At 26.0% G+C, this 12953-nt stretch overlaps 2 protein-coding genes across 3 annotated transcripts in view; one reads left to right on the top strand and one right to left on the bottom strand.

Annotated features, from left to right (window-relative positions):
• Nucleotides 1–245: 245 nt before the first annotated feature.
• Nucleotides 246–7071, bottom strand: LOC107169438 (salivary peroxidase/catechol oxidase-like). The gene is made up of 12 exons (XM_015519168.2): nt 6917–7071; nt 4599–5011; nt 4097–4291; nt 3123–3298; nt 2794–2989; nt 2531–2728; nt 2165–2297; nt 1954–2104; nt 1703–1882; nt 1311–1509; nt 1106–1208; nt 246–408 (listed from the first exon to the last, which is right to left on the bottom strand). The coding sequence occupies exons 1-12, from the start codon at nt 6964–6966 to the stop codon at nt 339–341; spliced, it is 2064 nt and encodes a 687-aa protein (XP_015374654.1). The 5' UTR covers nt 6967–7071; the 3' UTR covers nt 246–338.
• Nucleotides 7072–7753: 682 nt separating this feature from the next.
• The window catches only part of LOC107169442 (beta-galactosidase-like), a 31060-nt gene continuing 25860 nt past the window's right edge, over nt 7754–12953 (top strand). For both annotated transcript variants that reach the window (XM_089227978.1, XM_015519172.2), the window contains exons 1-2: nt 7754–7905; nt 8071–8237. In XM_089227978.1, coding sequence (XP_089084104.1) covers nt 7843–7905; nt 8071–8237 — 230 coding nt within the window. In that variant the 5' untranslated portion in view covers nt 7754–7842. The remainder of the gene's footprint in view (nt 7906–8070; nt 8238–12953) is intronic.

Here is a 12953-nt window from a genome sequence, read left to right on the forward strand (position 1 = left end):
TTAGGTTACGTCATATTGTATGTATAGGTATTAGCGTTTAATTAAACATTAATAAACGATGGCAGCAGGGGAGTAGTAATGTTCACACAGATCCTCCCCTGCTGTCGGTTCAAACAGAAAAAAAAAAAGGTTACGTCATATTAATCTAAAATAAATAATATTATATTGATAGTAGTATTATGAATGTAGTATAAATATGTGTTGAGATTGAACAAGATATGTTTTTTAAAGATAAAGACAATAAATTATTTTTGTTTATATATATTTATTGTAAAATCACCGAAATTCAAAAAGCACAATATTATATTAAAATTAGTTATGTTATAATACAATTATTATTAAATTTCTTTCCATGGTGATAAGTCCATCTTAAATGATTTACAGCTATACTTAATACTTGACATCCACCTAAAAATGTTAAAATACAAGTTTATATTGCATATTATATATAATTGTATATAATATATTGTAATGATAGCCACTCTTCACAACTATGTTATACTAAAAAGAGTGTCATCATCATGTCCCTCAACATAATATATTATATAATAATAATATGGTATTATAGAGCCACATAGATGTTTATAGTGTTTATTATGATTATAATAAATATCTGTGGTCATATATTGTTATTCCTTTTATACAAAAATCTGTTATATCTGTGCTCGGACGATACCCTTCAACCTTCGGCCAGATACATGCAACGTCACTCTCCCTGCGTACACCCTTGGCGTCAGACATGCGTGGCGAGTCGACTTAAGATATTTAAAATGTAATTTTTCTATGTCTCAAATAATAAATGCTCTTTTTATATATCTCTAAATTAACAGTTGTGTATTAATATTGAATTATAAATTAATTAGTGTTGAACCTATTTCTACTCTAACACTCAAAAGACTTCAGTCGAAGTGGGGTAAGTTAATTCAAAGTATAAATAATAAAAAACCTTATATGCATATATGCATTTGCATGTGTATACATGTATGTACATAAGAAGGTAGTAATCTAGAGTGTATAAATAATATACATAAAAGAGGTAAGCACATATACGTTACATGTTCTCCTCTTTTTTACATTACTACAATATTTTTTAAATAACCCTTACTTATGGTCAACAAATCTAAATGTTTCCTTTTGCATGTGGTCCAAATTTGATGATGTGCACATAACGTGACTAAGAGTGATCTTTTTCAGGGATTTAATTTGTTCTGAGAAAACAAAAAAATAAATTGTAAGACGATTGGCCGTTGTTATAATATAATATATAGGTATGTAAAATGTGTGTTAAGTGTGTGCTTATTTTTATGTACCCGGGGTAAAGCTTCCTGGTTGTCCTAGAACATCATAAAAGAAACGATCACCAGCTTTAAACCTATAGAAACTGTCTCCAATTACACACGCAGTTGATGGACCAACCATTGATCCGTTTCTAGGTTTTTCCAAGAGGGCACCAACAATATAGTCTATGTCGTGCACAGTAGAATAAAGTGATTTCAAAATTTCAATATCCTAATAAAAGATAATTTATAACAATATCATTTTTATATTATATAAGAAAACCCGTAAATAGTATAATCTTGAATAATTATAAAAATTTAATGGAATGGTATTATTTGAATATTAAATATATTTATCCAAATTATAATGAAAGAATGATATTGATAATTAAAAATCCGTTAAGAAAGGTACATAATGATTTTACCTCTAAAGAGATTAGATCAGATAATTCTTTAAATTGATTTGCTTTTTTTAAACCACAAATGTGTCTCATTTTGTTATATGGTGGTAGGCCATTATCTCTGCCCCTTTGAATATCATAAGACATTAAATCAAATCCCGAGTATCCATCCAAATTCGGTATTTTAAACACAACATTTGTAATCTGAAATTATTATTGTATATACAGTAATAATATTAAAAATAATAATAAGATATAACATTTCATAATGTTACCAAATTATTATAGGATGGTTGTACAGCTCGACCTGGCGTTTCCAAGAACCCTCGTAACATGTTATCGAAATTTCCTATAAGCAAGTCTGGCTGCAGTAACACTCTTGAAGGCTCTACTTCATCGATAATTGAATAATTTGCAGTCATTAAGCTGATAATTATGATAAATCAATGGATAATTTATTTTATTTCATAGTTTAAAAATGTATACTTGAATTTAGCAGGAATAATGTTGTGAACAGCTCGAAATGCACCACTTGTCATTTCTTGTGCTAAAGCCGAATTAATTGAAGGATCATAACTGGTCTGTCCAACTAGTCCATACTCTTTCATGTATGCGTCTCCTAAAATGATTAGACATCTTGAATTTATTTATATTGATCCAAATCAATAATATGTTATCGTTTATTTAATGATTATTAAATCGATATATTATTAATACCCAAAATATGCTTTTAGTTTTTTGTTATGTATACTATTATGTGCAGTTATGTATATGTATAATTTTTCAAAATTCAATATGTTTATATAGTTTTATTTTTCATTTTTCGTTTAGACTTAAATACATTTTTTTTACCTAGAATAATTGGCAAGAAATGTTCATAGGTTATAACTTGTATGATTGCACCTACGATTCTGCGTGTTTCTTGATAAACTCTTTCGTCGGACCATGATGGATTTAATGTCTGTATTTCGTCAGCCAAATGATTGTGATACCTTAAAAATAAATTTTGAAACAATGCAATGGCCAAATTCTGATTGACGTTGATATCGCCTGTAAAAAATGGTTTCACAAGTTAATGATTTATATTGCATTTTGTTATTTTAAATTCAAATTACCTGCGGCGAATTGAACATTAGATTTTCCTAATGGACCATCTTTGAATTCGGAATCAGGGTTTTGTGGACAATACTCTTCGTTTTCCAATATCCGTGATCTAAGTTTACCATTCAAAAATGTCCGAAGACCATCAGCTGTCTTTTTGTTTGAACCGTATACGTGTGATGCATCTATATATTGTGTATTTCTATTGAACTAAAAATATTTTTTAATATTTATTTTATTTATGGGTTAAAATTATTTCATAAATAATAATTATTATTATTATCACATGTGTAAATTAAAAAAAAAAATATATCGAATAATTAAAAAATGTTTTAATACTTACAATAGTTCGAGGTGTTAAAGGGCAGCTAAAATTCACTGAAGTCGCAGATCGAACAAATTTAAACAGTGTTACATTATAATGGCTATATACTGGGTCATCTGCTGCTATCGGTATAGCGGTTTCACATTCAAATGGAATTTTGGACTTATCCTTTTCATAACAGTGATCCAAATCAGCTAAAATTACAATTTTCTAAATTTAAATATATTAAAAGGTGTGAAATTATTCAATTATTAGTTTCTAAGTTTATAATATTATACAATTGGACAACATTTAGGTTTTTTATATAATCTATATATACAAATTCCTTTATATATATAGAATAGTCCTCCGGAGGGATCACCGCAGAGCCTAAACCATAGGGCAGATATGCTTGAAATTTTCAGGATGGATTAATATTATAATTTCACCGTGCTTTAAGAAAGGATTTTTGGAAATTCAACCTCTAAAGGTAAAATAAGTGGTTTTAAGTATACAATAGTGGCGCTATCTATCAAGCAATATCTAATATTATTAAAATTATATTTATTATTTATATTATTATGATTATTACATACAGACATTTAAAAAATATATGCACCTACGTCCTACAGTTATATGTGTAAATGAATGACCTGAAAAATAAAAATAACTTTTGTTCTAATCAAGATAGCCAATTTTTACAAAAATGTTGATGGTAAATTCTTTTATTTCAGTAAAGTAGCTTATATTAAACAAATTTTTAAATATCAATAAGGTATTTTAGTAAACTAATTCGAAATATGAATAAGATTGTTTTCAACATTTTTTTTGTTGTGATTTTCAGACACAAGTTATAATTAAAGGGTTAAATGGTTTATACTTTATTATTCATACAATTTTAATACTTTTTTTCATATATTAATCAGTATAAATTTTTCATTCTTTATTCGTCAGGTATTTCTGTTACATTCTGTAATTATATAAATAATAATTTTATATTAATAAATTACTACCTGGAGTAGTCGCATTTCGTATATCATCAGGATAGAACGATATATCATGTGTCAAAAACTGTCCCCATGGAACTAATAACTCATTATTGACATGATCGTAGTTACGAATATCTCTCATATAAAATAATTTCACACCTACTTGCCTAGCACTAGGCAATGGTTTTCCATCTAATTGAACTCTAAGCGTATTGTTACCTGAATAAATTCAACACAATAATAGTTTAGAACTTAGTATTTATAACAAACCTCCATAATATCACAACTACAGTAATCAATACTTAAATATAGTACGCAGAAAATGTAAGAATATATAAATACTTTATGGATATTGAAAATTAAGAATATTATAATCAATTAATGTTAACATTTTTAATTAGAGAATTTATTATTTATATTATGTTTTTAGTAAATCAAATAGGTAAATACCAATTAATGTAGGTATTTATTTTTTATTTCATGCGTTTAAAAATATATGCTCCTTTTTATTATTATCATTTATTACCATCATTGAACTCGGCGTTCATCAATCTGTAAAATGGTGTTAAAGCCGCACCCCAGTTAGGGTTCTGCAAATTGTTACACGAGCCATTGAATGTTCTGTATTTATCGTCTGGGTTACAGGTTACGGCCGGCGCACATTTTTTGAAGTAATCTCCATTAGTTGTTGCTATACTCAACACCCTAAATGTTGGATGGGATTTGAACTCGAAATTTAAAGGATTATGCGATAACGTTGCCGCATCAAATCTAACAACATTTGCTTCCGTCTCATTAGCGTTTGGTGAACCATTTTTATGGTAAAATATGTATAAAATAATGGTTGAAGTAACAACAATTATTAATATAACTATAAAAAGAGTAAACCATGGTTTCTTCCAAAATGGTTGTATTGCTGCATTGGATCTTAGTAATGGACTAGAACATAAATGTTTCTGATTTCAATTTCAATACATCATAATCATTCATATAATTAAAAATAATTTAATATTTATAAGTTATTAGTTATTAGTGTTATTACAGTTATAACTTATAACTATAATCAATTTTTTTTTCATCTCTTGGAACTATTTATAGTGGTTTGGTATCTTACAATTCATATAAATTATAAGATACTACCTACTATTGAAGTCTTAAAATGTATTTAAAGTTTAGAAATTATAAAATAATAATAGCGTAACTAATAAAAAAGGATATGTTCTTAAAAAAGTTTATAGTAAAATATGAAAATATTTAGTACGAAATGTTAATCATTTCTGTGAATTAGAATTTCATTTGATTTATTTTGAAAACGACAGTATGCGTACAACACATTTAATATTATGTAATATCTAAACATCTGATAGTAATTTATTGATTATTATCAATTACAAATTTGACTTTTAAACTAATTTAACATCAGAATAATACTATCTTAAAGTTAAAGCTCATATAACCTTTATACATTTGTTGTTATATAACTTTATTATTAATATGTATTATTTCTATAAGTAAATAAAAAATATTTCTCCCAATGACTACGATGCTGAGTGTTATCTTTTAATAACAGAAATGTAGACTTTGAAGTCATGTATTCAAATTATGGTGTAGGTACTTATGTATAATATCATTAATTGAAAATTATCGAGGGATACATTAGTTTGTGTAATAATAGTATAATCAAGGTGGAACAAAAATTAATATTTAGGTACAATCAGTCAAACTCTATTAATTTGCACCTGGTTTTTCGGAGGTTACTGACTTTTTACTATTTTTTTTCTAGGTAATTAATATCGATATATTTGATAATATTAAATTGACTGTTTCAGATTTTTATTTAAAGAAATCACGTAATCAAATTACGTAATACATATCAACCAGTGTCTATATTAGTTTACATATTTAAGTTTTTTTTAGTACATAAATAATGTAGAACATCCAACCCAATTATTAACTTTTTTTAATACCAACTACGTGCAATATGTAGGTATACTATATTTGATGTGTATCAACTGATTAAGAACAGAGCAAGGTATAAGTGAAAATATTTGATGAGCGAATGCTAAATACTTTACCTATCTCTCTGCAACTGTGACAGGTAAAAACTATCAGGCATATTATTGAGGAATGTCAGAAGAAAATATCTTATGAAAGAATAGAAAAACTTCCTAAATAAATCAGATCAGTAAATTTGGTTACGTATCGTAGGTACCATCTGCTTAATATAGTACTGAATTTTGACGTATACCTAATCGTTAATTTATCATACATGATTATTATTGTAATATTATTACTATTAGTTGAATATTATGTATCTGTTTTTATTTTCTACACAACCTGTACACCAATACCATTTTCATAAGCAATAAAAACAATTTAAGTAAAATAACTAGTGATACCTTAAAATTCAAGAAAATAAACAAATGATTAAAACTCAAAAAATATAAGGATTTTATTTTTTGACCTTTGGTTATAACAGGTACATAATACATATTAGGCACATAGACTTTATCATTAAAAAAAAAAAAAAAAACGTTTTAGAAGCGATGGTAATATTCATTTAATTTTACTAAACAAATTATTATTATTACTAACCAACAATTTTGGAGACAAATATAAAACGTACAGTTATATATTGTATTATTACTAGGTTAACTAAAAATTATTATTATAATGAAGCGTTCGATGCGTTCATTTTACAATAGTGTTATTATTATAACTTCAAAAGTAGCACTTTGAAAAGGTATTTTTTTGGTTTTCATATATTAGTTTATATTTGAGCATACTAAAAACTATGTAATATGTTGTAAAACAATCATAATAAAGAATGTAAACAATACTCACTCAGTTTCATTCGGTGAAAGTTTATCAACTTTTTTAAAAACATTAACCATTTTTAAATAAACCGGTCGGAATGAATTTCATAATTTGACTGAATTTTATCTGTTGTTATACCTGCGTGAAACATTGAAGAGATGTAGGTAATATTACATAATTCCTTCCATAGTCCGCTACACGTATCAGGTTCATAAATATTATGATAATACATTTTTAATAAACAATTATTTTTATAAAGGCTGGTACAATACCATAAAAACAAATTAAAACAAATCGTTATATTGACGATCGATGTGAATTGATACACAAGGCCGTTTAATACAAAATTAAAGCGACAAACAATATTTAGATGGATAATTTTCTAGATTTCAAGAAGTTGATGTTATACCGAATTTTCCCTAGTTGTCTACATGAATAACTGCTATTTATTTGATTGAGATTTTGTGTTCATCGATGAATGATTATTATTTGAAAAATATGAAATACACAAAACAACTTAAAAAATCGATTCAACGATTAAACTATAGTAATAAACAATATAAATTTATATTGTTCATTTGATACAGAATATAGGTATATTATACTATAAAATATTTATTTATTAAAGCCAATTCAAAAACCATATGTACCCGTGTTGTTTATTGTTGTAAATTGTTTAATAATGTCAACTCAATCACTAAATTCAATTAAATTATGTAACTACTGTCTTAAGATTCTAGACCTGAGTTTCGTTATTAAGTTAAATTTTGAAGAATTTAAATATATAAATATATATATATATATATATTTTCCCACTAGTCGTGCTGTATCGCAATAACCAAATATAATGTGGTGTTGAATAACTTACTCTACTATTAGTCGTTGTAAATCTAACTGCCTAACTAGTGAAAAATTAACGCAGTTACGATCAAGTGAATATTAGTTGTATTAAAATGTCTACTATTTCAGTGTATTGTTCTTTAGCGTTATTGTTGTCATTTTACTTTGAATATGTAGTAAGTTTTAAACATAATTATTTTATTACCTATTTATAATATAAGTTACTATATTTACATAATCTACTAGATGGATATAGACAATAAATAACAATACTCAAACATAGTTTGCATTTTTAATAGAAAAATAATAATAATATATTATTGTATCATATTCATTTTTAGAGTAGTGACAAGAGGTTTTATGTTGACTATGAAAAAAATGAATTCATCAAAGATGGCAATATATTCCGGTATGTTTCGGGATCAGTGCATTATTTTCGAGTGCCTAGACCTTATTGGAGAGATCGTATACGTAAAATGAAATCTGCCGGCCTTAATACAATATCATTGTAAGTATCTGACAAATTAAAAAAATATATATATACATAAACTTTAAAATTTTTCACGATAAACTAAATTATAAAAATAATACTCAAAATTATTTTTTAACAATGATTAATTTACATTTTTTAAAACACATTTTACACTTCAAGAGATTTGTATTAAAGTACCTACTAAAAGAAAAAAAAAATCATTGCATAAAATATCGAGATAAAGGTTCACTGTTAAAACGATCACTCTGTACCATTGGCTGCTAATGTCGAATATGCAAATTCATTTTTAAAAATATGATGTTACATTTTACTTTTATTTAAATACAGCGTGTTTCCTTTTAAAGGTAACACTAAATAATTCTGTCCAGTGACATCGGATTAATATGTGGATTTCGGGAGGGAATAGGGAATATATATATACACATTTCTTGACGATTTTTACATTTTTAGATCTATCCGTGTGCGCATGCGCAATACAACTTGCATTTTTTAAAATGGCAACAGGTGTTTTGAATACCAAATTCGGATAGACCAAATTTTTTTAAGTCGATTTGGTCCTTTTTACCATAGCTCTAAAATCAAAATTGACTAAATGGCAACCAGTCAAAGTTTCGATTAATATTATTGAATTATTTAATAATATCTGCAAACCTACGGATACAAAAATAATAAATAAAATTTCATAATAATTCATAAAATTCTAGTATGATTGGTGAAAAATTCAATAATTATATTAATCGAAACTTTGACTGGTTGCCATTTAGTCAATTTTGATTTTAGAGCTATGGTAAAAAGAACCAAACCGACTTAAAAAAATTCGGTCTATCCGAATTTGGTATTCAAAACACCTGTTGCCATTTAAAAAAATGCAAGTTGTATTGCGCATGCGCACACGGATAGATCTAAAAATGTAAAAATCATCAAGAAATGTGTATTTATGTATTCCCTATCCCCTCCCGAAATCCGTATATTAATCCGATGTCACTGGACAGAATTTTTTAGTGTTACCATTAAAAGGAAACACACTGTAGATAAAAACATTTTTCATGCTAAAATTTATTATAAGATACCTATACAACCTTTAAATTCTTCAAAAATATATTGATAATTTTCATTGTTCCGTGTGTAATTAATAATTTATTAATACTTCAAATTAATAATTTTCTATTATCAATAATATTCCCTACAAAATTTCTAAATAAGTTTCTCAGTTTCTGAATATTCTGTTTAATATTCTGTTTATCGCTTATTATAATTATGCATGAAGTCAAATGTTTATCTAACATATTATAATGATTAGTTTATTTATGATTCTATAGATCATTGGTTTTTAATGGATAAGGAGGTGTTTAGTAATTGTTTAAAATATATAATATTATTTAATGATGTTATAGATATGTGTATACAGAGTGTATACATTATGAAATCATTACTAAGTCATATTACTATTAAAGAAATGGAAACTTAAGCTGACTTTCACGTTTTAAACTTCGCGAAACGGAAAGTTCAATTTCACGAATAATTTTAATTAGAGTGTCATTAGGGTTAGGTAAAATAGCTTAAAATTAACATAAATATTTTGAAATTTCTCTTGTGTTAAGGAAATTATTATTATTTAAAAACCTAATAGGGAAATGTTTAAAAATTCTTAGATTAATAGCAATTATGAATATTGAAGATGAATAGTTTATGCAAAATTTCATCAAAATTTTAACTTCAAGAGTTAGGTGCTATGTGGTATAATGATATATATTTTTTTCAGTTATACAAATTTGAGAAATCTCGTACCTATAAAATTGTATGCTTTTTTATAAAATTTAAAATATTAATGCTTAACTACAAACATGTTTACACATATTAACGATTTGTTAACTAAATATAAATCTTTTTAAAAATGAAATACAAAAATATGATAGTAGATATATTAGATATTAGATCATTATTCATTATAATAGAATATAATATGAAATATATAAATTAGTAACATAACTAATTATAACTTATTCAAATGTTCATCAAAAAGCTAAGTCTGTTTTTTTTGTCACTTTAAGACTTAAAATCTAAACACACCAGTTTTTCTGTATAAAACGTTTGTGAAAAGAATCACAAGTTCGAATACCAAATTATGTGTGGTAAGAAATGCAATATTATAGAGCATAATATAATATATTAATATTTGATTTTTAAACTGTTTTTCTGGTCGAATTTCGATCAATTGATAATACTAATATCCATAAATAGCTGAAATTGAGCTAAAGTATTTGGAAAATTATGTCATATCTATAAAATGCTCATGTAAATATTTGTTGAAAATTAAAAATACAGTTTCAGTATTCACAAAAAAAAAAATCGATCTTATCAAAAACAGCTGAACTTCCTTTTATATTCTGGTTTTGAAAAAATTAGAAAAGTTTTTTTAAGCATTTAAATTTATCGATTAGATCTATAGTTTTCTGCTAGAAATCACCCTCCAAGTCGAAGGTTGAAGGTTGGAGCACTTTTGTTGCTTCGACACATGTGATGACAGAAAAAAACACACAATCTCCCCAATCAGAAATCAGAATTTATAACAAAATTAAAATAGTTTTTTTGTATCAACAGTAATACCTAATAATTTTAAGAACTATTCGTTTCCTAAGTAGTATGAGAAACTGAAGTTTAAAAAAATTCTCAAAATATTAGGGCCTTAATTCAGGTTATTCTTAAGGGGCACTCATTAGGACAGAACCGAAAAGAGTCAGAAGTCTCTTCTATGAATACTATTATTAGATGGTATATATGTTACGGGCAAAGTAGAAAGTCGAGCATTGTGGACAATGACCGAGCACTGTGCACAATGCCCGATTTTCAAGGGCAAAGTTGGAATAAGTTAACGTTGCCCTGGCATTGTATACAGTGCCCAATTAGATTTGGACACAGTAGATTAAATATTGAATATTATATAAAAAATAAAAAATTGAAAAATTAAAAATATTATTAAAAATAAATAAAGTTGCACAGCTTTAATATTTAATTAATTTATTATTAAATTGCAATTATTATTTATTATCACATACACCACTATTATGACACTTTGAGTTGCAAAGACGACCAGATCTTTTACATTTAAACCGGTTGGTCTTACACAATGTATTGCAAGTACACCTATCGTACTTTTGGCTACCCAAATTAGAAGATTTTCTTGCCACTTCTCTTAATGAAATTTATACATTTATTTATGAATTTCTAGCTTAAAATAATTTGCAAATTTTCGTGATTTTTACATATGTTGTCAAAATTAAGTAGAAAAGCTTAAAGATTTAATACAAGGCTTTTAATACATTCTTTCAATAGCAGTTTAAAAATACGTACGATTTTTTTATAAGCATCTAAAGTTCAAATTTTGACTGAATACGTAAAAATTACGGCGATGTTCAAACTATCTTAGTTATAAATTCATAAAAGTTTTTCCTTTCATAATTGTGATCTGAAAATTTAATACAAGGCTCCTAACATATTTTTACAATAGATATTGAAAAATAAAATAAATACGTAGTCACCATTTTTTTTTTTTTTACAAGCATTCAATCTTTGAATTTTGATAACATATGTAAAAATCACGAAAATTCGCAAATTATTTTAAGCTAGATATTCATAAAAAATTTTCTTTTTAAATCTAAGATTTGAAAATTTTTAATAATCTATAAGGATAAACCGTCTCCACTCAGAATTGTTTTTCGTATACAATGATATAATATCGTTGGATTCAAATTTAATTCCATCCATTACAGTAACCCACTTGTAACCAGTGTTAGGACTTATCTAGATAAATTATCCAGATAATAATTATTTTATCTTTTATCTTATCTAGATAAATAAATATAAGTTATCTAAGTATTTATTTTAGATAAATATTTGACTTATCTAGATAAATTTAAAAGATAAATTTTTTAGTGAAAATTAGATAGATCTGTACCAAAAATATTATTAACTATGTGAATTTTGTTTTGGTCCACTCGACAACTTCTTCAGCAGGGTGACTTCCCAAATTTTTATTTATACTTTGTTACTCCCTAGAGTCCCTTGGATCTTATTGGTTCCTTATATAATTATATGTGTTGAAGTTAATGTTTGGTGATACACATCATGATATAATAAGTTAAGTCGAAAATAAACATATTATTATAGGCATGTACTTACATGACATTATATATGTTTTTTTAAATTAGTTGTTTTGATTTTAATTTCTATAATTATCTGTTATTTATCTGGATAAAATATTTTTATCTTTTATCTTTTTGTTAGATGAATTAAATTTGTTTATCTTTTATCTGTATCTTAGATAAAATTTAGTGTTGTTATCTTTATCTTTATCCAGATGATTTTTTTGTTATCTGTTCCTAACACTGCTTGTAACCTACTGTACAGCAGAACGACATCCAAGACTTACCCGCTATTTTTATCATTATATCAAAACAGTTTCTTCAGATTTTGATTACTGTGGTGCTATAGCAAAACTTCTATATAAATGACAACTTATTGAAGTTTTTTCAAACGTATAAATTGCACTGAGATTACGAGAAAAAAAATATTTTTCTTATTTAACTAATAAATATCAATTGGCATATTATTATAAAAATACTTTTATGTAAAATTAGGGCCCCAAAAATAAATTACCCCAAGGCCATTAATTTCATTAATCCGGCTCTGGTATTGACAATTATTACTTTAAAACACAAAGATTTTACTTAG

This window comes from Diuraphis noxia, unplaced genomic scaffold, assembly GCF_037042655.1.
Source record: "Diuraphis noxia isolate RWA-SAM2 unplaced genomic scaffold, SU_Dnox_SAM2 contig0004, whole genome shotgun sequence".
Classification (NCBI taxonomy): Eukaryota; Metazoa; Arthropoda; class Insecta; order Hemiptera; family Aphididae; genus Diuraphis; species Diuraphis noxia.